The sequence below is a fragment of the Mobula birostris genome, chromosome 23, assembly GCF_030028105.1.
Source record: "Mobula birostris isolate sMobBir1 chromosome 23, sMobBir1.hap1, whole genome shotgun sequence".
Lineage (NCBI taxonomy): Eukaryota > Metazoa > Chordata > Chondrichthyes > Myliobatiformes > Myliobatidae > Mobula > Mobula birostris.
In genome coordinates, this window is record NC_092392.1 from 15,518,986 (window position 1) to 15,544,858 (window position 25,873).

At 42.1% G+C, this 25,873-nt stretch overlaps 1 protein-coding gene across 1 annotated transcript in view; it reads right to left on the reverse strand.

Moving 5' to 3' along the window:
* The window catches only part of gsap (gamma-secretase activating protein), a 91,196-nt gene that overhangs the window by 45,962 nt on the left and 19,361 nt on the right, over nt 1-25,873 (reverse strand). The window contains exons 7-12 of the mRNA XM_072241622.1: nt 16,285-16,360; nt 14,162-14,211; nt 11,701-11,805; nt 8,619-8,678; nt 2,754-2,797; nt 45-130 (exon numbers count right to left, since the gene is read on the reverse strand). Of these exons, the coding sequence (XP_072097723.1) occupies nt 45-130; nt 2,754-2,797; nt 8,619-8,678; nt 11,701-11,805; nt 14,162-14,211; nt 16,285-16,360 (421 nt within the window). The remainder of the gene's footprint in view (nt 1-44; nt 131-2,753; nt 2,798-8,618; nt 8,679-11,700; nt 11,806-14,161; nt 14,212-16,284; nt 16,361-25,873) is intronic.

Sequence of the window (25,873 nt, forward strand, 5' to 3'; positions counted from 1 at the left end):
TATGAAAAAAATAAAGAAAATATATCTCTGCTTGTATTTGCTACCTGTATGATTTGAGAATATTTGCAGATTCAAAGATTTGGAAGATTCCTTTTCTTCTTGAAAATGATTGTACCCAAAATTTACAAGACTGGAAAGAAAAGTCAAAAGAATAATGTTAAATAGAGTGAAGTCACAGAAGATTACACATGACATGTACTCATCCACAAGCCATTATAATTACATACTATTTGTGACACGTAATATTGAAAGCATCAATTAGTTTAAAATAAATGTTTGCTCCTCCCTAGATGACTAAATCTAATACCAAGATGGGTATTACCACCAATATAATACTGGGCGTGTGGCCAAGTGGTTAAGGCATTGGACTAGCTACCTGAAGGTCGTGAGTTCGAGCCCCAGCGGAGGGAACATGTTGTGTCCTTGAGCAAGGCACTTAATCACACATTGCTCTGTGATGACTCTGGTGCCAAGCTGTATGGGTCCTAATGCCCTTCCCTTGGACAACATTGGTGTTGTGGAGAGGGGAGACTTGCAGCATGGGCAACTGCTGGTCTTCCATACAACCTTGCCCAGGCCTGCGCCCTGGAGAGAGAAGACTTTCCAGGCGCAGATCCATGGTCTCGCAAGACTAATGGATGCCTTAATTAATAATACTACACACTTAAAACCACTGGGCTGGAATGAATAACAACTGTCAATATTTTTTAACTATTGTTGTACTGGTGTACTGAAACATAAGGAATTAAGACACAGTGCTATAAGAGTTCAAAGGAAAGGTTAAGTATTTACACTGGGAATGACCTTTTTAAGGTCCATTGATGATCTTACTGTCATATGCACAAGTACATGCATGCAGAGGTGCAATGAAAAACTTAGTGATTATAGTGTTGCTGAACTCTGGAGAATACGTTTTTTCTGGTTGGTTCAAGAACCATATGGTTGAAGGGAAGTAGCTGTTCCAAATGTGAAATGTTGAATCCTTATGTGCTAAATATACTTAACAGCCATAAACATATATTTCCCCAACAGGAAGTTATTTATGGCCAAGTCTGTATGCTCAATGGTCTTGACTTGGTATGCAAAACTTGCTTTTGAAATCCAAAAGGACAGAAAATAAATAACAAGCAATGAATTACTTTGTTCTTATGTCTTGAAAAATAATGTGTCAAGGGGTAAGAAATAGAACATGGCAGGACTAATCCAAGGCAGCCAATCACCAACCTTCAGTCTCACATCAAAGTGATGAAAGGTGTAACTAATGGCGTTATGAGTATTATGTGCTCAACAATCAACTGATACTCCCTCATGAACACACATCTCCAAACTTTATCTAAGCCAGGGGTTCCCAACTTGTTTTATGCCGTGAACCAATATCATTAAGCAAGAAGCCTGTGGACCCCAGGTTGGCAACCCCTGATCTAAGCATTGACAAAAATGCATAATTCCTGAAGCAAAACATAAACCAAAGCTGAACTTGATCAAGAAAGACTGAAGCAGCATTTTTTAATATTGATGTTAGCAGAGATCTGACTGCATGTGTTTTATGCGACAAATAAAGCTTTTCTATTTAATCTCTTTCTGTCCAGCTCAAAAGCAGAAGTCTGTGTTTGTTGAAGATCAGTTGTTTCAACTTCACAACAAAAGTGAATCTGCTCCTTGGGATAATAAGTTCGGCAGCCATCTTCAGCCGCTTTAACAACAATATTCCTGTCATCATGAAGGTCAAATTTGGGAATGTTCTCAATGTCTAACTACTTAGCTCGATTGAGAAGTCCTCAGGTCATATTTTTTTTAACATCAACTTAGGCAACAACCAGGCATGAATTGCTAGGAGACAAATAACATACAAGCCAAGGTGAATATCTTTGCTTGATATTAAATAACATCATCTTCAAGTGATCAACCATTGATATCCCAGAGTTTAAAATAATGAACCGGGACAGACCAGGCACTTAAATACTCTGGCTACAACAGAATGGGAGAGACTGGGTACTACATAGAAACATAGAAAACCTACAGCACAATACAGGCCCTTCGACCCACAATGATATGCCAAACATGTACTTACTTTAGAAATTACCAAGGGTTACCCATAGCCCTCTATTTTTCTAAGCTCCATGTACCTATCCTGGAGCCTCTTAAAATACCCTATTGTATTTGCCTCCACCATTGCTGCCGGCAGCCCATTCCACGCACTCACCACTCTCTGCATAAAAAATTTACCCCTGACATCTCCTCTGTGCCTGCTTCCAAGCTCCTTAAAACTGTGCCTTCTTGTGCTAGTCATTTCAGCCCTGGGAAAAAGCCTCTGACTATCCACACGATCAATGCCTCTCATCATCTTCTACACCTCTGTCGGGTCACCTCTCATCCTCCGACGCTCCAAGGAGATTGCTACTCTACAACAAATAACTTTGCTTGCTTCCACTGCCCTTCCACCAGCAAGACACAAGAGGATGGCTGAGTGCAGCTCCAACAAAACTCCAGCAACCCAACACCAACTGGGAGGGGAGTTTATACATTTAAAGTAACGGATGGGATGGCAGGGGCACGGAGGGGCATGGAGGGCTATTGGTCCAGGTGCAGGTCATTGGAACCAGGCAGAATAATAGTTTAGCACTGACTGAATGGGCCGAAGGGCCTGTTTCTATGCTGTAATGCTCTGTGACACTAAGTACTCATGCCCATCAACAATAGTTCAGGTATTTCTATTCAGAACAAACACAAATCAAAGAATATTTAGAGCTTACCATAATCTCGTAACCGTTAAGGAGAATCCAAGGGAGAAAGAAATCTATCACAGAAAAAAGAAACACACCTCTATAACCTGCTTCAGTAACATAATTTATCACCAAATAACAGTAACAAAATACAACAGTATCGTCACCATTGAAAACAGTGACACCTATCGTCAACAAAATTAAATCCTATTTATGAACTTAGTGACAGATTCAGAAAGGTTTGGCCAAAGTCTCAATTATTTCACATGTCAGGTGATCAGCAGTTCTCAAAAAAGTTTTTGGTTTTAGTTTCTGAGCCATATTAATGCATTGGAAATTATTTTGTGAATTTCAGATATTGAACCATCAAAGAAATGAATTAAACAATGAGGGAGGATAAGCTGGATTTCACGTCCACAGCTGCACCTAGAAATATTTTGATTGCTGGCAGAGCATGAGCTGACATGATGTTACAGGGAAGCAGATTTGCAGATTCAGTAAGTGGGTCAGAAGACACTGATTGAGAGTTCACACTTTAACTATTTGTTTACAAACAAGCAGTGAGACATTCAACCAAGGACCTACGTCAAACAGGTACTTATCTAAGTAACAAAATCTGACACTAAACATTCAGTAGCACTTCGAACTCAACAGGTACTTCATTAAGATCTCCGCCCCCACAAGCCCTAAGTTACACAACTACAACACTAAGCATTCTGTTGTGTATTTAATATTTCAATGATATTGGAAACAAACAGGTACTTACAGGTGTGTGCACTGGCCCTCCTACCTGCAGCACACTCCCAATGGTCCTTTAGCCCTGGTCGTAACCCACTTTGAAGGGAACCATCAGCAAAACGAGACAGGACGTCTCGCACACACTATTCTTATACCCCTGCGGTCCCTGAAACCAGAAGCCGAAGCCATGGCAAGAAGGCCAACCATCGGGAGACAGCTGCCGCATCCTTCGAATGGACCAATCAGCGACCAGCACAGCAGAAGCAACTTCTGGCCGGCAGACAAGTTAACCCTTCACATTACACATGGGTGCTGACCAGATCTGATCTTGCTGATTATTGCTGCAACAGTTTATGCTGGGCCACACGTACCTCCACTGTTCCTTAGCAACTTTTGGGCTGTGCTGAAGGGTTGGGGGCAGGATTTATGAATCTAAAATTATCACCAGACGGTTGCTCAAATCTAGCCTAGTTTAAGGGAGTATATTCTCACCAGTGAAGAGCAGCTCAAAAGTACCTGTAATTTCATGCAAGGTTTGATTTTCTTCTCTGACTTAAAGAAATAGAAACAACAGCCATTTAATAAGGGTCATTTTAATATCTATGTGGTGGTCTTCATTGCAGATCACAGGTAGCAGCTGACTGCTTAGGCAGGAACTCTGTTGTATTTCAGGATAGAAATAGGCGAAGATGTCCTGAAAAAAATACTGAAAGATGAAGGCAACTCTCCACTAGGACAGGCATTCCAGAATTGCTGAAAGTAGCAGATGAAGTGATCACAACCATTCAGTCAACACTAAAGGCTGGAATAGCGCCAAAAGACAGAAATCTGGACCGCAGTTTGAGAAGGATAACAAGGCTAGTTAAAGTGGTAAAGGAAATTAGTCCCTGATAATGATTTTTGAATATCTAAAAAATATTGATTGAATAAGTATGGGCTAACAGGAAAGGCAGCAGTGTTTGTTAAAGGTGCTCCTTGGGATAACATCCTTAGCAACCATCTTCATCAATGGCAGCACTGCCCTGGCATAGATCAAAACCTGGGATAACTCTCTACGACTAGGCATTGTTCAATTCAATTCACAATTCTTCTGGTAGTGAAACTTTCTACATTCATTAATATACATAAGAACATAAGAAATAGGAGCAGGAGTTGGACAGCTGGGCCTGTTGAGCCTGTTCTGACATTCAATAAGATCATGACTGATCTGGCCATGGAGTCATCTCCACCTACCTGCCTTTTCCCCATAACCCTAATTCCCCTACTATGCAAAATCTATCCAACTTTTTAAACATATTTAACGAGGAAGCACAGGGAGTTGATAAAGTTAGTGCAATATAGATATATTTTATGGGTTTTTGTAAAGAAGCATTGATGCAAATCTTGACACATTTGTAAACAGTGGTGAGAAGCAAAAATGAAAACTGTAGCTGAAGCAGTCACAATCATTCATGAAATGATAAAAGTATGACCATTGGAATAAACTGGAGACGCGATTCTTAAGGATTAATATTTAAAACAAGCCAAAGTGTTAATATGGTTGAAAGCAAAATCTATATTGATATTCACAGCTCAGCAAAGAGCAAAAATGCGAAAAGCAAAGAGTAATGTTGTAAGTGATGTGACCTGCTGGGCATCACCCAGTGTATCATACAAAGTTTCGGAACCAGAGTTGGTTTATTATGGGTATATGGGGTGTTAGGGAGGGGTAGCACCTCTGGTGGGGGAACATGTCGTGTCCTTTTCAGGGCGGTTAGTCCACCTTTGGTCCCCACCTGGCACTCAGCTCTCACCTGTGGCTCCCCGTAGCTGTTTGCATGCGACAGCGGCCACACCCCGGGCAACGGCTTCGACAAGCCTGCTAAACCAGGTGAGGGTAGCCGACATGTCTCAAACCCTCGGTGAGATAGGGAGTTGTCTATCCCAGCATGTGAAGACAGACTCCGGCGGATTGAGTGGACGAGACCAATGGAAGGTCCAACGGTTAAGAAGGCGGTCTCTGCAAGCGTCGTGGAACGTATAGAACAGGACAAGGCACAGAATACGTCCTGGTCATCCACTGCGCCTAGTCCCATCTCCAGCCGTCTAGACTCTGTCTTGCCACTGGATCCAGATGGGAATTGGGAAGAGAGAGTGAAGCTGACGCTGCGCAACTCTCCCTCACTTAAATCCAAATCATGCGCTAGTCTCAGCACCATCATAATGGTGTCGAGGTCCTCTTCGACGTCAACGATGGACGAACAACATTATGGTCACATGATTCAAGGTAGAGTGAAGAGCTTATACTGAATATTATTCATACAGATCAAATAATTACACAGTATACTGAGATAGTACAAGAACAGAACACAGAATAAAGTGCAACAGCTGAGAAAATGCAGTGCAGGTGGACAATAAGGTCCAAGGTAGTTTGTAAGGTCAACAGTCCATCTTGTCATACTATGAAACCATGTAACAATCTTATAATAGCAGGGTGGTGATATATGCTTTTAGGCTTTTGTGTATTCTGCCTAATGGGACGGGGGAGAAAAAAGAATTTCTGGGGTGGGTGGTGTCTATGATTGTGTTGGCTGCTTTATACTGAGGCAGGGAGAACTATAAACAGAGTCCATGTCTGGTTTCCATTTTGTATTAAGCTGTACCCGCAACTCTCTGCAGTTTCTTGCGGTCGTGGGCTGAGCAGGTGTCAGAGCAAGCTGTGATGCACCCAGACAGGATGTTTCTATGGTGCACTGATAAAAATTGGTGAGGGTCAGCAGGGACATGTCAAATATCTTTAGCATTGTGGGAAGTATGAGCATTGGTGAACTTTCCTGGGCATGGCATCTAAGTGGTTGGACCAAGACAGGCTATTACTGAGGAATTTGAAGCTCTTAACCCATGAGAGCTTTATTTTGGGCACCATAGTTCAGAAAAGTTGTTTAGTCATTAGACAGATGTTCTGAAGTTTTATTAGAATGGTACTTTAGAGAAGGATATCAATAGTAAGAAGTTATTGTTGGAAAAATTAGGGTCATTCACCTTGTAACAGAGATTTAAAGACCAAATAATTTTCTTCATTCAAAATGATGAACAATTGATAGATGGGAAAATTGATTCCACCTTGTGAACAGGTCAACAATTAGAGGTATATATTCAAAATAATTGGCAAATTATTAAATTAAAGGAGAATCTCATTTCCTTGACAAAAGCTGTCAGGGGTGAGGGTGAAAAATATGCATTTAAAAACTATGGAACTTGGTATGAGAGTTCTTTTAAAGAATCAGCACAAACACTTTGGCCACCTATCCTTGTTCTGTACAGCAAGTTTATATACTTGTGACCACTTTCACTGAACTGTGGGGGTACTCCTACCATTAGTTTAACTTCCATTAAAATTGTTTCTGTAAATAACTATAATGCATTTTGCTTCACTGGTTCCCTATTCCTCCTTCACAAAATACATTTATGAAATGATGCTAAGTAAAGAAAAGGTTGTCAGAACTGCACAGTACAACCAGTTATCATGATACAAATGGTCTAATTTTCAGAAAATAAACTTAAACTTATTACAAATATACTCCATACTTGTGGTGTTGTAAATAATTTTTTTTAGATTCAACTTTATTGTCATTGTGCCGAGTACAGATACAAAATCAATGAAATGCAATTAGCATCTGACCAGAAGTGCAAAAGAATAGTATTATTTACAAAATAACTGCAAATAAAATGTAAGTGCTACAGCATACAAATATAAAAGTACTGAAACAGTACAATATAGGTGCAATACTGCTTAGCGCTGTGATGTGAGGTTCAGCAGGGTCACAGCCTCAGGGAAGAAGCTCTTCCTGTGCCTGCTGGTGTGGGAACGGAGGCTCCTGTAGCGCCTACCAGATGGGAGGAGAGTAAAAAGTCCATGGTTAGGGTGAGATGCATCCTTGATAATGCTTTTCACCCTGCCCGACTTCTTCATTCACTTTCGTAACTACTCATTAAGAGACTCTCACTTCCTCCTGCTTGAGGAATGTCCCTGACTCATCTCGGTCACGACTCAATCACAAGGTGGAGAAATGAAACAATGAAAAGGGAAAAGTCAGTGTTTCTGTGTTCCAAATTAAAACAGAAATGGTGGAAGTGCTCAGGAGGCAAGGCAGCAAAAGTGGAGAAAATATTCCAGGTCAAATGGCCTTTCATCAGAACACTAAACAAGGTACCCAGAACACCACCCCGATCTCAAGAAATTCTTTGTCGTATTGGTCTTAGAATGCCCTTTCACTTTTTAGTTTAAAGTTGACAGCTCACATAACTTTGTTTAAAATTGTACTCAGGCTTGCCTTATCCATTAAAACAAATTCTACGCACAAATGAAACGCTGATACCCCTTCTAAAGGTTTCAGACACTGTTTTCCTTCCTGTTCAAAAGGCAGTTTCATCAGTCTCAACTCTCTGGCCTTTGATGCCCAGCAATCATACAGTCACGTAAACTGACACCTCACACTCCCTCCTAACTGAAATTAAAAACTTAGACATGAAGAAAAAATGCTAAAAGGAATCTTTCATGCTCTCACAACTTTTTAAATTTTATAACAAATATTCACTTTAAGCATTTACATCTGTTCTATTTATATTCCAGGTAATTTGATGTAAATTGTTTTATAACACTATATGCCATTTATTCTGGAGGCAATGCTTGCGAACACAGATTGCACACAGAGAATACTTGAAAGATCCTGCAGGCAGAAGAGCTGAATGCTTCTCAGTTCCAGTAAATGAGGTTCAATCCTGAACCCAGGTGCTGCTCATGTGGAGTTTGCATGCTCTCATGACAGAATGGTTTTCCCCAGATGCTCTGACTTCCTCCCACGTTTTAAAGAAATGCAGGTTGAAATGTATATTGTTGCTAGTACGTAGGTGAGCAGTAGGGATTGGGGGAGTTAAGGGGAACTGTGGAGGGGGCGAGATAGGATTGGTGTAGGATTAGTGTAAATTATTGTAGGTGTGGATTCAATGGGCCCAGTTCTGTGTTGTATGACTGTGACCTGTCATCTGTACATCTCAGCATCTCTGTTAAACCTCACAGACCTTACATTATGTCAGTAGAGACATAGCCCACATATAAAAGACAGTTTAAAATGCTGGCAATTTAAGGTTAAGAGGCAAATATGAAACACCACTTACCAATATTCCATTGCTCCCGTCTGGATAAAACTGGAAACCCATCAGAACTGCATTGTTTTCCTAATTAAAATAGGTTATCAACATTAGGGACATTCCTCTTTAGTTTATAGTTCACTATTCAAAAAGATATTTTGATAATTACTGCAGCAATTCACTGCCCTCGGTATATTAATATTAATAACTTAACCCTCAAGGCCAATCATGGCTAGAAGCTCAACTGGACCAGCCACGCAAACGCTGTAACTTCAAGAACAGGTCAGGGACTGTGTACTGTGAGGTAAAAGACTCTCCAGATGACACCCCAAAGTGTTTCCACCATCTACAGAACACAAGTCAGGAGTATGGTGGAGGTGCAGTTCCAACAGCTCTCAAGTTAGACACAATACACCCTGCCGGACCAGCACCTCAACAACCTCACAGACATTTACCCTCTCCACCACTGGTGCACGGCCATTGCAACGTGCGCCTTCTACAATATGCACTGCAGCCTGCTGCACGTTGCAAGCCTGCAAGCTGAGACACCAAGCAAGGCCTGCATAGCAGACACGAAGAACACCATTACCAACAGGTTTCACTCCAAGTCACACAATGCATTAACTTGAAAATAGGTCACAGTCCTTGCTACGTCTCAGTCTTGGAAATCCACACTCACTAGCACTACAGAGATACCTTCACCAGAACCACTGCACAGTAGCTCACCATTACGTCTCTGGGGGCAATTCTTGCCAGCCTTTCCGGTGATACCCAAGTGCCGAGAAACGAACAAACTAAAGAAAAGGTGCCTAATTTGTGAAACTGCCCCGCCGTGCATTCAAATTTCAAGTAAAGCTTGTTTGTTAGGTCGTGCAAGGATTAGCATAATTGTATTACAGCTCTGTTCATTCCGGAGCCGAGTGTTCAATTCCGGCGCCATCTGTAAGGAGTTTGCACGTTCTCCCCGCGAACCACATAGGTTTCCCCCGGTTGCTCGGATTTCCACCCACAGTCCAAAGAGGTACCAGTTAGTAGATTAATTGGTCATGGTAAATAGTCTTGACATTAGGCTACTGTTAAATAGGTGGGTTGCTGAGTCGTGTGGCTCGTTGGGCCGAAAAGCCTGTTCCACACTCTGTCTCCAAATAAATATTGCTGTTTCTATGCAATATTAATACCATAAGACCGTCAGATAGAAGAGCAGAATTAGGCCATTTGGCCCATCAAGTCTGCTCCGCCATTTCATCATGGCTGATGCAATTTTCCTCTCAGCCCCTGGCTCACGCCTTCTCCATGCCCTGAAATTAGCACAGACAACTAATGGACTGCCTTCAGACGATGCTATTGATGACTGCATCCTCCAAATCTTCATTTTCATTGTAACATTCAAGATGATTGTTGATATCTTCAAATTCTTCTTAATTCCTAATTTGTTGAAGTTGTGAAATTGTTTCATTTTAACTCCCAGTCGTTTCTGGCATCTCTAAGCCAGAATAATGGTTGAAACTGCAGTGAGCAAAACAGTTCTGAATTGTCTTACTGCTTATTTCTCACCAACTATTCAAGACAAAAAAAAAATCACTGCTTTGTGAACACAAACACATTTATCTCTTAGCACCATTTCTCAGCTCTTTATTTAGTTTGCTTAGTATTTGTATGTTTGCTCATACTCTAAAATAAATTATGGTTAGAATTAAGACTGCCCGTCATTCCCGACTCCCAGAAGAATCCCGAGGATCAGAAAATAAACAAAGATCAACAATTTTGCCTCCCCGGGCACCTACCACTCTGCATACAGTATTTTTTATAAATTCTCAGAATATCTCCTTTAAGGTTTCCCCTCTCATTTTATCCCCTCAAGTATTTGACATTTCCTCCCTGGGGGGGAATCTCTGATTATCTATCCTATCTACACCTCTCATAATATTATATACCTCCATTAGGTTGCCCCATTAACTTCTGATCTTCCAGAAAAAGCAATTCCAGTTTGAATAACTTCTTTCTGGAGTAATACGCACCGATCCAGGCAACATCCTGACAAATGGCTGCTGAAGGCGAGAAGGAGAAGGTTCAAAAGGAGATTTACGAGGCAAGTGTTTTTCTTAAAACACAGAAAGTGATAGATGCCTGGAAAGTGCTGGGTGGGGTGGGCGATAATGATGTTTAAGAGACATTTAGACAGGCACATGAATATGCAGGAAGTGAAGGAATATGAATCAAGTTTGGGCAGATGGGATTAGTTTAATTATTCGCACAGACATTATGGGCCTAAATGCTTGTTGCTGTGCTGTTGTGTGTTCTAATCTCACCATGGGTCCCGTGTCATTTAATCTTCTGGACCTGCTGATTATGAGTGACCTTGTCAAATGCTTTACCATAATCCACCTCCTGCCCTACACTCAGCAATCATCACCACCTTCTGAAATAAAAATCCCCACATAAACCATGCTGAATATCACCAATAGGCCATTGCACGCACATCCAATCCCTACAAATCTTCTCCACTAAGTTCCCTACCACTGGCATAAGAATCACTGGCTATAAAATGTCCTGGTTTGCCCCCACTGCCTTTCTTCAATAAAAGAACAATGATGGCTATTCTGCAGTCTTCTGGTACCTTACTCATGTTAAGGAGGATGCAAGGATCTCAATCAAGCCCCAGAAATCCCTTCCCTTGCTTCCCTCCAACACCTCTTCCTCCTCAATATTTACATGTCCTAGAATTTTCACTATTCAATGCAAAAGGAGTCCATATGTGTACGTTGAAGAAAAGCGTTATTCATTGTTGTGTCCTTTTTATTACCCCTCAGATAAAACCAAAACCAATTTATTTGCTCATACATGCTGCTGCTGGAATATTCAAGATTCAAGAATTTTTAATGTCATTTCCAGTACACAAATGTAAAGGAGAACAAAATAATTGTTACTCCAGATCTGATGCAGCAGGAAAAAAACACAGTAAGATTAAAAGACACTAATAATAAAAACACAATAAAAATAAATTCAAATACATAATCAACTAATGAAACATATATTCTGCACTTTTGTTCATACTAATGTTTGTTTATTTTTAGTATTCAATGAACTGGTGACTTATCATTTTCTTTACCTTTTCAAGAATACAGAACAGCCTCTGTGTTTCTGCATCCCATTGTGCCCACAAAAAGTCTTCAGCCACAATCTCTTTGGGAAGATGGTCTGGATTCTGAATTGTCTAAAGTAAATTATAAAAAAGTACATGTTGCCTGAAAACACTTTGGATAAGAGAAACTAAGTTAAAGGTTCAATTAAACATCTGGCTGTTGTCATAACCGAAAAAGAGACCAAAAAAAAGTTAGTTTTATGTTGCAAAATGCAACACCTACTCTTTCACCTCTAGCTGAATGCATTTGGTGTGCACAACACATTCTCCTCTGAGGAGCTAAATACAGATTAAGTATCCATATTGCAAAGAACATGAGCTTCCTGTTGCCTGCATATTGCACACCTACAGTCTATCCATGGTCTCCTGCGCTGTTAGAGTAGCAGTGCGATCACTTGAGTAAGATGTTCTCCTATGGGTTTGTCTACTGGTGGGTCCTCGGGTGGCTGCAGAGGCTGATCCAGAACCCACATTTTCTGGTGCAGTGTTGACATGAGTAAGTGGTGGTTGTGGTTAGTGGTTGGAGCTTTTGTTTGTTCAGAATCTCCTTTCACAGCTGCCACTTGTTCTCTGTGGCACAGCAGAGGTCGCTCTCATCTCCTTCTTGATCAGATTTTCGCCAGGTGCATCTATTGAGTGCAATGTCTTCCTGGTTTTTACGTATAATGTTGAATTTCTTCAGGCTTATTTTGATGTTATCTTTGAAGTATTTGCTTTGCCCACCAAAGGCTCACTGACCTTCCTGGGAGTAAAGGGTCTTTTTGGGGAGACATGAGGTAGCCATCTGGATGACATAACCAATCAGTTGGAGTTGGTGTTGCTTTATCGCACTGGGGATGCTGTTCATGTTGCCCTCCTCCAGTACACGGGTGTTAGTGAGTCTGCTCTTCCAGATGGTCCTTCGTAGGGTTCTTTGGTGGTATTGTCCCAGGGCATTCAGGTGCCTACTGCAGGTGCTCCATGACTCAGTTCCATACAGTAATGTAGGAAGGATGACTGCTCTGTAGATTAAAAGTTTTGTTTGGACCTGTAGGTCATGGTCTTCAAAGACTCTTTTCCTTAATCTTGTATAGGCTCCACCAGCACTCCTCAAGTGGAGGTTGGTCACTGGGTTGATGTCTGCTTTTGAGGAGTGAATGCTGCCAAGGTAGGGGAAGTGTACTGTTTTGTAACTCCAGAACATACAACTATTTGCAAGAAAAAGACAGGAGCACAGGAGACAGAGTTTTGGTTCATTTTTAATTTAAGACATGCAAGTATGACATGGTGCTGTAATGACTGAAATGGTACTGGTTGAAATGTTTTACACCCCAAACCAGATTCAAGGCCTCTCTGTCAATCTGTGTGTACTATTTCTCTGCAGCAGTAAGGGAACATGATGCAAACGCTATGGGGGGGGGGGGTTCACGCCCATCACTCACAGCATGTGATAATGACTACATCTATATCATAAGGTGAGGCATCAAAGGCAAGCATCACTGGATGATGTGAATCATAATGTGTGAGTACAGTGTCTGATGTCACCATTTACTTTAACGTTAAGAAAGCCACTTCACACTGCTTTGTCCAATACCATTTCTTCCCGATTGGTAGTAACGAGTTCAAAGACAGAAACACAGTAATGAGGTTTGGCAGGCACCTGTTCAGGTAATTGAAAAATCCTAAAAAGGACCACAACTGCTCACTTGTGCAAACTTGTGTATCAATGGTGTGACCACTGTAAGCGATGCTTGGTTTAAAGAATTCACACTTGTTGCGTTGTGCTCTGAACCCATCATCTTCTAACCTTTTTTACACAGCCTTGAGACTTTGGAGATGTTCCTTGTCATCCTCACCAGTAACAATGATGTCATCCAGGTAACACTGAATGCCTGGACAGCCTTGCAGCACCTGGTCCATAGCTTGCTGCCGGAGTGCAGGTGTAGATGCTATTTCAAAAATGAGCCTATTATAGTGATAAGGCCCTTTGTGAGTGTTTATAGTGAGAAACACTTTGGACTCTTCTTCCATCTCCATCTGTAGGTACAGCTTGAATTGATAGACGTACTTCATAGAGCTGCTGTCTACAACACATTACACTTCCTCATGTCATCCACTAGAGTGTGACAATACAAATAAAAAACGCATGCATAATAATAACCTTGAAAGTCTATCCAAATTTTTCAATTAGAGCAAGTACTGTGGTTAGATTACTCTCTGAAAACTCCTTGGTAACCATTTCTAAATTCAAGCAGAGCTTGATTGCATTTCACAATTTAAACACATTGCTCAGCCACACAAGTATATTAGAAAGCAACTTCTGAAGCAGATTGTATGACTTCACTTTAAAGAAGTCAAACTCTGCTTTGCCCCACTTTCTCCCTAAAGCAAGTTTTGGCTGCACTATACAACATTCACGTACTTAGTGAGTCTAATATATCAAACTTACCACTTTGTAACCTTCTTCAACAACCATTCTTATACGAATATATTCAATATCTAAACACAAAACAAAGCTAATTTTAGAATGTCCACTATCTTATGGATATGCACAGGTAAAACAAACAGTGCTTGGATCGGATCAGAAGAAAGCATGATTTTTTTTTGGAGTAGCACGAAAATATGGCATTCAGGTACTTCAATGGAGACACTTGCTGCAGTGATGTATCCGACTGTAAAACATTCACTATTGTCCCTTATAGTTGTGCCACAGCAGAGGTTATATTTTTAAAATTATATTAGAAAAAATAAGATACAAATCATAATCACTCTGTTGTTTAGATCAGCAGGATTTGATTGACTGAAAATTACCAGGTGAATTTACAAATGCCCTGGTTGCTTTCAAACTGGAGGGCCATAGTGGTGCAGTAACTAGTACTGCTCCAGTGACCCAGGTTTGATCCTTACCTTGAGTGTGCCCTGTATGGAGGTTGCACAATCTCCATGATTATACAATTTTTCATTTAAGTGCCGTGATCTCCCCCATGATCTGAAGGACATGTGGGTAGGTTAAATAGCTAATATAAATTATTGTTAGTGCAGCAATATTTAGAGTAACAAGAGATCTGATGGACATATGAGAGGAAAGGGTTGCAGAGAAATGAGAGGGAATAGATCTGATGAAAATGCTCCAAGAACTGCCAAATTCGAAGGGCTGAATGATCCCCTTTTATGTCAGAAGGAAAATATGAGAAAATACAGAATGTGCCAATGGATGCCCCTCAGCTACTCCATGACATCTTCCATTCAACCCTTTGTCCCAAAAGCAAGATCAACCTCATCGACCCAACTCTCTACCAATTGTGACTATTCCTTTCAGCGCCAATAACAATCCCAAAATATTACTCACAAAATAATCTGCAGATGCTGGGGTCAAAGCAACACTCACAACACGCTGGAGGAACGCAGCAGGTCGGGCAGCATCCGTGGAAACGATCAGTCGACGTTTCAGGCTGGAACCCTTCGTCAGGACTGTAGAGGGAAGGGGCAGAGGCCCTATAAAGAAAGTGGGGGGAGGGTGGGAAGGAGAAGGCTGGTAGGTTCCAGGTGAAAAACCAGTAAGGGGAAAAAGATAAAGGGGTGGGGGACGGGAGGCAGGGAGGTGATAGGCAGGAAAGGTGAAGAAGAAATAGGGGAAAACACAATGGGTAGTAGAAGGAGGCGGAATCATGAGGGAGGTGATAGGCAGCTGGAGGAGGGGGCAGAGTGAAATAGGGATAGAGGAAGGGAGAGGGAGGGAATTACTGGAAGTTGGAGAATTCTATGTTCATACCAAGGGGCTGGAGACTACCTAGACGGTATATGAGGTGTTGCTCCTCCAACCTGAGTCTAGCCTCATCATGGCAGTAGAGGAGGCCATGTATGGACATATCTGAATGGGAGTGGGAAGCAGAGTTGAAGTGGGTGGCTACTGGGAGATCCTGTCTGTTGTGGCGGACATATGAACATATGAACAGAGAATTCTCCAACTTCTGGTAATTCCCTCCCCCTCCTTTCCTCTATCCCTATGTCACTCTGCCCCCTCCCCCAGCTGCCTATCACCTCCCTCATGGTTCCGCCTCCTTCTACCACCCATTGTGTTTCCCCTATTCCTTCTTCACCTTTCCTGCCTATCCCCTCCCTGCTTCCCCTCCCCCACCCCTTTATCTTTCCCCTTACTGGTTTTTCACCTGGAACCTACCAGCCTTCTCCTTCTCACCCTCCCCCCACCTTCTTTATAGGGCCTCTGCCCCTTCCCTCTACAGTCCTGACGAAGGGTTCTGGCCCAAAACGTCGACCGATCTTTTCCACAGATGCTGCCCGACCTGCTGAGTTCCTCCAGCGTGTTGTGAGTGTTGCCCAAAATATTACTGACATTCTTGGCTATCCACCTGGGCGCTGGAAAGAAAATGTATTTCTAAATACCAGGCCTACAATCTCCCCCACTACTCTCACTTTCCAAATATTGACGAAGAGATGTGGACAACTTGCTTGGACAAATGCAATACCATCCAGAGGGACTGCAATATGTCGATGCATTATAACCCTAATTACTCCCCTTTTTAAAGTAAAATAATCAATCATATAACTTACATCCATCTTCTGAAACTATGAGCAGGTGGCTTTCGGGCAACAGCTTTGAATCTGAATCAGAATCTTGATAGAGAAACTGTAAAAATATATTAAAAGATTGTAAAGTTTCCAGACATTATTTTTAGAGAGCTGATGCATCTGATTAGTGGCAGACAAATATAGTTTCAGAATGCAAATAACGAACCTTCCAAACATCAAACGGAACCATATGAAAAGGATCCTTCACTTCAACACTAAATAAGGACTATATACTCTATTCCTTCAATTTAGGCTATTTTGAACATTTTTCAAGGTTAGCTTGAATTGAACATCAATTCTAAATGTAAAAGATGTTTCAGTTCTTTGTAGGTATACATGAACAAGATATACGCACTGACACTAATTTACAATCAGATTACTTCCCTCACTTACCTCATTCATCACCTGTGAAATAACAATCAGGTCAGAATATTTTGCTAATTTCTCCCCAAATTGGATTGCCTCAACTAGAAGAACATTTCAGTCAGCAATAACTGGCTTTAGTGATTCTGGACTAGATGGTGGAGAGGAAAAAGAAACAAATGCAGAAAAAATAGATGATGCTTTCAAGTGCTAATTGCTATTCTTGCAATAATGTGTAATGGTGTAGAATAGGCAAGGACTGGATTAAGTTAAATTGGTGCCTGAATTCACATGTTTGGGAATATATCCAAGGACAGTTTGTGGCATAATGTTACTATTTCCTCCTGCCAGTCAGTAATCTATTCATGTCGGTATGTATCTTTCCTGTATTACCATTCATAATATAATATTAACAATATTAGTAAAGAAATGATTATCACAGGAACTAAAGCGGTTTATGTTCACACCCTTCGGGGGAGGTTAACACACACAAAATGCTAGAAAAGCAACTGATGAAGGGTCTTGGCCCAAAGCGTCGACTGTACCCTTTTCCATAGATGCTGCCTGGCCTGCTGAGTTCCTCCAACATTTTGTGTGTGTTGCTCGGATTTCCAGCATCTGCAGATTTTCCCTCATTTGTGAAGGACAATAACATTATGTTTTCATCTCCACACCCAAAATCTTATTCACAACTTCAAACTTTCTAAGCAAATTTTAGGAGTTTCCAAAAAAGAGCTCTGCTTCAAAATACATCAAAGAGACAATATAACATCTCCACTATAAATCTCATTTGTACCTACTGAGTGCATCCAGCATTTTGTTTCTGCCCTTCTTAAGCAAACCAGATCAGCAAAACCAACTAATATAGAAGTTTCTTTGATAATTCTTGGCAATCTCAGCCAAAGCTTTCACTAAAATACCAGCTGTCTGCTGACCCAATTATTGCAAAGGCTGACCCAGAACTGGAATTTCATGTAGAGCTGAGTGGTGGTATCAAATAACACTCAGCTCTGAACAATGGGCTGACAAGCCACTTGCAAATGAAGTGCAAATTATGCCTTATATATCAAAGGAGTGTCAGTGGATATTGTTTACTTGGATTTTCATTAAGACTTTGTCAAGGGTACCACACACACGACACTGCTAAACAAGAATCCGTGGTATTACAGGAAAGATGCCAGCAAGGATAGAAAATTACTGACTGGCACGAGGAAAAGAGTGGGAATAAAGGGGACATTTTCTGGTTGGCTGCCAGCGACTAGGGGTGTTCCGCAGGGGTTGGTGTTGGGACCGCTTCTTTTCATGTTATATGTCAGTGATTTTGATAACAGATCCATGTCTTTGTTACCAAGATTGCGGACTATACGAAGATAGGTGGAGCAGCAGGTAGTATTAAGGAAACAGGAAAGACTTAAACAGATTAGGAGAATGAGCAAAGAAGTGGCAGATGGAATATCAAGTAGGGATCTGCATGGTCATGCACTTTGGTAGAAGGAATAAAGGCATAGCATATTCTCTAAATGGAAAAAAAAATCCAAAATTCAGAGGTGCAAGGGGACTTGGGAGTCCTTGTACAAGATTCCCTGAAGGTTAACTTCCAGTTTGAGCTGGTGGGAAGGAAGGCAAATGCTTTCATTTCAAGAGGACTAGAATATAAAAGCAAGGAAGTAATGCTGAGATTTATAAGGCATTGGTCAGACTGTACTTGGGATGCTCTGAGCAATTTTGGGCCCCTTTTCTAAGAAAGGATGTGCTGGCATTGGAGAGGGACCAGAGGAAGCTCGTGAAAATGATCCTGGGAATGAAAGGGTTAACGTGTGAGGTGTGCTTGATAGCTCTGGTCCTGTACTCACCGGAGTTTAGAAGAATGAAATTATCTCATTGAAACCTATTGAATATTGAAAGCGGATGTGGAAAGAAAGTTTCATATAGTGGGGTGAGGGGGGCAGGAGTCTAGTATCAGAAGGCACGGCCTCGGAATACATCCCTTTAGAACAGAGATGATGAGTTTCTTTAGCCAGAGGGTGGTGAACCTGTGGAATTCATTGCCACAGATGGCTATGGAGGCCAAGTCTTTGGGTATATTTAAAGCAGAGTAAGGGCATCAAAGGTTATTGAGAGAAGGTAGGAAAGTGAGGTTGGAAGGGATAATGAATCAGCCATAATGGGAAGCGGACTCTATAGTGTACTTAAATACTCCAGTGATATTTGAGTGATGTTGTCAATATATTGTTTTATTAAACATTCTTTGTTGTTCATATGGGTTATATGTAAAAGTATGTGAATGGCAACGTCATCACACCACCATGTCATATGCGCACATCCCACTCAAAGTAAAAATAAAACAAAGACACGTTCTTCTGGGTTCCTGTTTTGTGTTTTGGAGTTACAAAACATAACAGTGGTGACAAGTTTTAAGCAAATCCAAGATGACTGTTAATATTGAATATTAACAGTGAGACCATCAAGTTAAAAAAAAGCGCAACACATGGAGACAGTCGAGTTTTTTAAAATAAAAGGAAGAAAACAGACAAACTTAGGGGTTCATTAACAGTGAATACCAGTTGATAATCATAAATAAAAAAACAACAGAAATAGCTAACTACATCAGAAAGACAGACACATTTGATTGCATTGTATACTGAGTGAATTGAGCAGTATTTTGACACCAATGAAATAGGAAATGAAAAGTGAGTGCCAGTTTTGCTGAGTGCATTGTGTGGAAAGGCATACAGTTTGCTTAGAAGTTGAGCTTGCTGGTATTGTGAAGTAATGCACAGGAACATTGAAAAATGAAACAGTTGATTGCCGAACGGTTTAGGTTTCCTAAGCAGAATCAGAAGGAAGGGGATTTCATTTCAGTGTATGTGGCTTCTTAGAGAAGAAGTTCTCTACGCATTGTCATTTCAGTAGTGGCTTAATGATACACTAAGAGATCGTTTAGTTTGTGAAATTTTACCAAAAAAACATTCAAAAATGGCTCCTAACTGAAGCAGAACTTACATTTAACAGAGCACTTGAAATAGCTGGATCAATGGAAACAGCAGGCAGAGATGCAATTGAGTTGCAGCCAGGAACGAAAATGAGCTTGAATAAAATTGCAATGTCTAAACAGAAACCAGCCTGGCTGAACAAATTCTGTTACTGTTGTGGTTGGGGCTCACATACACCAGACCAATGCAGGTTTAAAGGTGAAACTTGCAGAAAAGTATGACACATACAAAGAGCATGCCAGGCAGACAAAAATAAATGGATTGCTCAGGGAAGCAAAAAAGATTAAAAGTCAAGTTGCAGTTTCAAAAAGAGCACGAATCTACATGAAAAATCTGATTATGCTAGCAGTGACACAGGGCTGAATAGCCTTGAGATTTACAATGTGAAAACTAACAAGAGACAAGCGAGCAACACACACAAAATGCTGGTGGAACGCAGCAGGCCAGGCAGCATCTACAGGAAGAGGTACAGTCAACGTCTCAGACCGAGACCCTTTATCAGGACTAACTGAAAGAAGAGATAGTCAGAGATTTGAAAGTGGGAGTGGGAGGGGGAGATCCGAAATGATAGGAGAAGACAGGAGGGGGAGGGATGGAGCTAAGAGCTGGAAAGTTGATTGGTAAAAGGGATACAAGGCTGGTGAAGGGAGCGAATCATGGGACGGGAGGCCTGGGGAGGAAAAAAGGGGGAGGGGAACAACTTGCAGATATTTCCTCTTATTTACCCCTCGATCATGACCCCACTAAGGAGCACCACGCCATTGTCTCCAACACCATCACCAACCTTATCAGCTCTGGGGATCTCCCATCCACTGCCACCAACCTTATAGTTCCCACACCCTGCACTTCCTGTTTCTACCTCCTACCCAAGATCCACAAACCTGCCTGTCCAGGTAAACCCATTGTTTCAGCTTGCTCCTGCCCCACTGAACTCACTTCTGCATACCTCGACACTGTTTTATCCCCCCTTGTTCAATCCCTTCCCACCTATGTTCGTGACACTTCTCACGCTCTGAATTTTTTCAATGATTTTAAGTTCCCTGGCCCCCACCGCTTTATTTTCACCATGGATGTCCAGTCCCTACATACCTCCATCCCCCACCAGGAAGGTCTCAAAGCTCTCCGCTTCTTTTCGGATTCCAGACCTAACCAGTTCCCCTCTACCACCACTCTGCTCCGTCTAGCGGAATTAGTCCTTACTCTTAATAATTTCTCCTTTGGCTCCTCCCACTTCCTCCAAACTAAAGGTGTAGCTATGGGCACCCGTATGGGTCCTAGCTATGCCTGCCTTTTTGTTGGCTTTGTGGAACAATCCATGTTCCAAGCCTATACTTTTCCTACACTACATCGACAACTGCATTGGCGCTGCTTCCTGCACGCATGCTGAGCTCGTTGACTTCATTTACTTTGCCTCCAACTTTCACCCTGCCCTCAAATTTACCTGGTCCATTTCCGACACCTCCCTCCCCTTTCTTGATCTTTCTGTCTCTATCTCTGGAGACAGCTTATCTACTGATGTGTACTATAAGCCTACGGACTCTCACAGCTAGCTGGACTATGCCTCTTCCCACCCTATCCCTTGCAAAAATGCCATCCCCTTCCCGCAATTCCTCCATCTCCGCCGCATCTGCTCTCAGGATGAAGCTTTTCATTCCAGGACGAAGGAGATGTCTTCCTTTTTTAAAGAAAGGGGCTTCCCTTCCTCCACCATCAACTCTGCTGTCAAACGCATCTCTCCCATTTCATGCACATCTGCTCTCACCCCATCCTCCCGCCACCCCACTAGGGATAGGGTTCCCCGGTCCTCACCTACCACTCCACCAGCTTCCGGGACTAACATATTATTCTCTGTAACTTCCGCCACCTCCAATGGGATCCACCACTAAGCACATCTTTCCCTCCCCCCTCCTCTGCTTTCCGCAGGGATCACTCCTTATACGACTCCCTTGTCCATTCGTCCCCCCCATCCCTTCCCACCGATCTCCCTCCTGGCACTTATCCTTGTAAGCAGAACAAGTGCTACACATGCCCTTACACTTCCTCCATCACCACCTCCCTCAGGGCCCCAGACAGTCCTTCCAGGTGAGGCGACACTTCACCTGTGAGTCGGCTGGGGTGATATACTGCGTCTGGTGCTCCTGATGTGGCCTTCTATATATCGACAAGACCCAACGCAGACTGGGAGACCGTTTCGCTGAACACCTACACTCTGTCTGCCAGAGAAAGCAGGATCTCCCAGTGGCCACACATTTTAATTCCACATCCCATTCCCATTCTGATATGGCTATCCATGGCCTCCCCTACCGTCAAGATGAAGCCATACTGAAGTTGGAGGGACAACACCTTATATTCCATCTGGGTAGCCTCTAACCTGATGGCATGAACATTGACTTCTCTAACCTCCGTCAATGCCCCTCCCCACCTTCTTACCCCATACCTTATTTATTTATTTATCCCCCCCCCCTCTTTTTTCTCCCTCTGTCCCTCTCACTATATCTTCCTCTGGTGCTCCCCTCCCCCTCTCCCCCCCCCCCGGGGCCAGGCCTCCCGTCCCATGATCCTCTCCCTTCTCCAGCCTTGTATCCCTTTAGCCAATCAACTTTCCAGCTCTTGGCTCCATCCCTCCCCCTCCTGTCTCCTCCTATCATTTTGGATCTCCCCCTCCCCCTCCCCCTCCCCCTTTCAAATCTCTTACTAGCTCTTCCTTCAGTTAGTCCTGACGAAGGGTCTCGGCCTGAAACGTCAACTGTACCTCTTCCTACAGATGCTGCCTGGCCTGCTGCGTTCCACCAGAATTTTGTGTGTGTTGCTTGAATTTCCAGCATCTGCAGATTTCCTCATGTTTGCATTTTTAAAGAGACAAGCAACATGGCTGACACCAGAACTGATATGCAAATTGATTAAAGTGGAATAGGACACTGGCTTGGAAGTTTCAGTCATTTCACAAAATGAGATGAATGGCATTTCAAAGATACTGAACTGAAACCGACACATACCATTTGTAATAAAGTAGCCAGTGAGCTAGATCACATGGAGGCTGAAGGAATTCTTTCCAAGGTTGAGTGGCAGTCCCAGTCCCAGTAGCTAAGAAGGATGGGTCTGTCAATATCAGTGGTGATTTTACAGCCACCATCAACCCAGAACTGAAAGCAGATCAATACCCTCTGCCCAGGATAGAGGATATCTTTGCAAACCTTTCTGGAGGAAAGCTCTTCAGCAAAATTGACTTAGCTGAGGATTACTTACATATGAAGATGAAAGAAGAATCGAAAGTGTTTCTCACCATAAGCATTTACAAAGGGTTTTAAAAAGGCTGTCCAGGCACTTTGACATCATCAACATCTGATAACAACAGGTGGCTTTCAAAAAGTTAAAGGAAATGGTGATATTAGACATTGCACTCACACCATTATGATCTACACCACCCAGTGAAGCTTGCCTGCGATGCCTCACCTCATGGTATTTGTGCAGTCGTGTCACATATTATGAGTGATGGAAGTGAAAGTCTTGGCATCACGTTGCCTTACTGCTGCAGCGAAATATTACGCACAGATTGACTGAGACGCCCTGAGTCAGGTTTGGCATGTAAAATGTTTCAACCAGTACTTATATGGGAGAAAGTTTATCCTCATTCCTGATCATCTACCACTAGAGTCCATTGTCAATCCACAAGAGGGCGTTCACTAACAGCAGTAGCACGGATGTAGAGGTGGGCTCTGTTTCTTGGAGGACACAATTAAAACATCAAATTCAAGAGGACCACTAACCATGGAAATACTGAAGGACTATCTGGTTTACCCTTGGGAAAGGAAATATATGAAAAGTTTGCAAAACAGGACATTCCCTTTGATGTATTCTCCTTACTGCAAATTGAAGGTCTCTCCATTATGGCAGAAATGATCGAAAGGGAAACCAGAAAAGACCCCACAGTGTCTCAGGTCTACACTGCAACTCGAAATGGCTGGAGTGCGCAGCAGAAATTTCAGTTGCCCCATTTTTACCAGTGCCAGGATGTATGTTGGTTGCCTTGTGTGGGGATTGAGAGTTGTTGTACCATCCACACAGAGAGCTAAAGTGTTGGAGGAGCTACATGCGAGTCATCTCAGCACGGTCAAAACGAAAGTGTTGGCTTGAAGCTTTGTCTGGTGGCCTAGGATAGATCAGCAGAACGAACAGCTTGCCAAGCACTGTTCGGGATGCCAACACATGCAGAAGAAAGATACCCAGAGCTGTCAGAACCATTTCCTGCAGTCCCAGAGTCATCTTCTACAACCACAATGGAGGCAGCCCTAGAACCTGAAATCGTTTCACAGTCACAACTTTCTCCTGCCAAGCAGAGTGATTCAAACACCTCCCCCAATTGTCAGGAAAGACATTATCCCACATGAGTAACTAACCCTCCACAGTGGTTAATCCTTAAGTTCTAAAAGTTTAAAACTTATTATGCTGTGGGTGTCTACATTGTAATTATATTACATAGTATGCTACATATGGGCACGTGGCCAAGTGGTTAAGGCATTGGACTCGCGACCTGAAGGTTGTGAGTTCGAACCCCAGCCGAGGCAACGTGTTGTGTCCTTGAGCAAGGCACTTAATCACACATTGCTCTGTGACAACACCGGTGCTAAGCTGTATGGGTCCTAACGCCCTTCCCTTGGACAACATTGGTGTCGTGGAGAGGGGAGACTTGCAGCATGGGCAACTGCTGGTCTTCCATACAACCTTGCCCAGGCCTGCGCCCTGGAGAGTGAAGACTTTCCAGGCGCAGATCCATGGTCTCCCAAGGCTAACGGATGCCTTCTAAATACTACGTATATATACGTATACAATTTGAGATGCATTCTATATTGAGTTGGAGTTTATAACTGATGAGGGAGGGAGTGTCATGTATTTAATATTTCAGTAATATTTGAGTAATCTTGTATATCGTTTGATTAAGCATTATTTATATAATTATTGACAGATTACTGAATGCGAGCATTTTCTGCCATATTACAATTGTAACATTAAACGTGCACGGGTCCAGTTCAAGTATCAGCGTTTTTTATCCATATTATGTGACCATATCGTAACACAAGGGTGACAGACATGTCCTTTGGATACAGGCAGTTCCAAACGGAATTTGGCATTTAGGGTTGCACATTGCATTGTAGATGAAAATTCACTATCTTCTGTCATGCAAGTGATAGAGATTTGGGCCTGGATCCTACAGCAATCTCTCGCTGGTGGATATCTATTTCGATCTGAGCAATGATGCCAATCAGATATTGCAGAAGGACTGCACGAGCACAAAGACAGTACCAAGCAGATCACATTTTAAATCATAATAGTTTCATCACAAAAAATCAGATGGAGAACAGCAAGGTAAAATTCCCATGGAACATTTTGGAAAACAGGCCACAGCATAGGTAAAGGAATGAAGATGTAACAAGTCATCTAAGATTCCTTACTCTGCAATCTCATGCACAAATAATAGCACCACAAAAATCTATTGTAGACCAATGATGACAAACTACCAAAGCTCAAGCCTGAGTGTCAAAGTGAAACCCAAGAACAACTGAAATCATACCCAGGACAAACAGAGTCTATGGAATAAAACAACAAAGCCTGAACTTTAAAAAATATTTTTTTATGTCTGTTCCTAAAAATATCTTTCCAGTCTGGTTTTGAAAATAGAAGGTAATATGGAATTTTCCATGCTATTTACAACTTGGAAACATTATCAATACACCATCAATGCCAAGTCTACCCTGGTTCCACCTCAAAGTTCAAATTTATTATTAAGGTATGTAGATGTTACCATATACTAACTTGAGATTTGTTTTCTTGCAGGCATTCACAGAAAATGTTACAACAGAACTTATCAAAAACTGTACATAAGCAGACCAAGACTGATAAACGACCAATGTGTAAAAGACAATAAATTATGCAAATAATACTGAGAACATGAGTTGTAGAGTATTTGAAAATGAGTCTGGACGTTGTAGAATCAATTCAGAATAGTGGTGATTGAAGTTATCCCCACCTTTCAGGAGCCTGATGGCTGCAGGGTAATAGTTGTTTCTGAACCTGGTGGTGTGGGACCTGAGGCTTCTGTACTTTTTGCCCAACAGTAGTACTGAGAAGATGGCATGGCCTGGATGGTGGGATGGGGGGGGTTCTTGGATGACGGATGCTGCTTTCTTGTGGCAGTGCTGCATGTAAATGCACTCTAT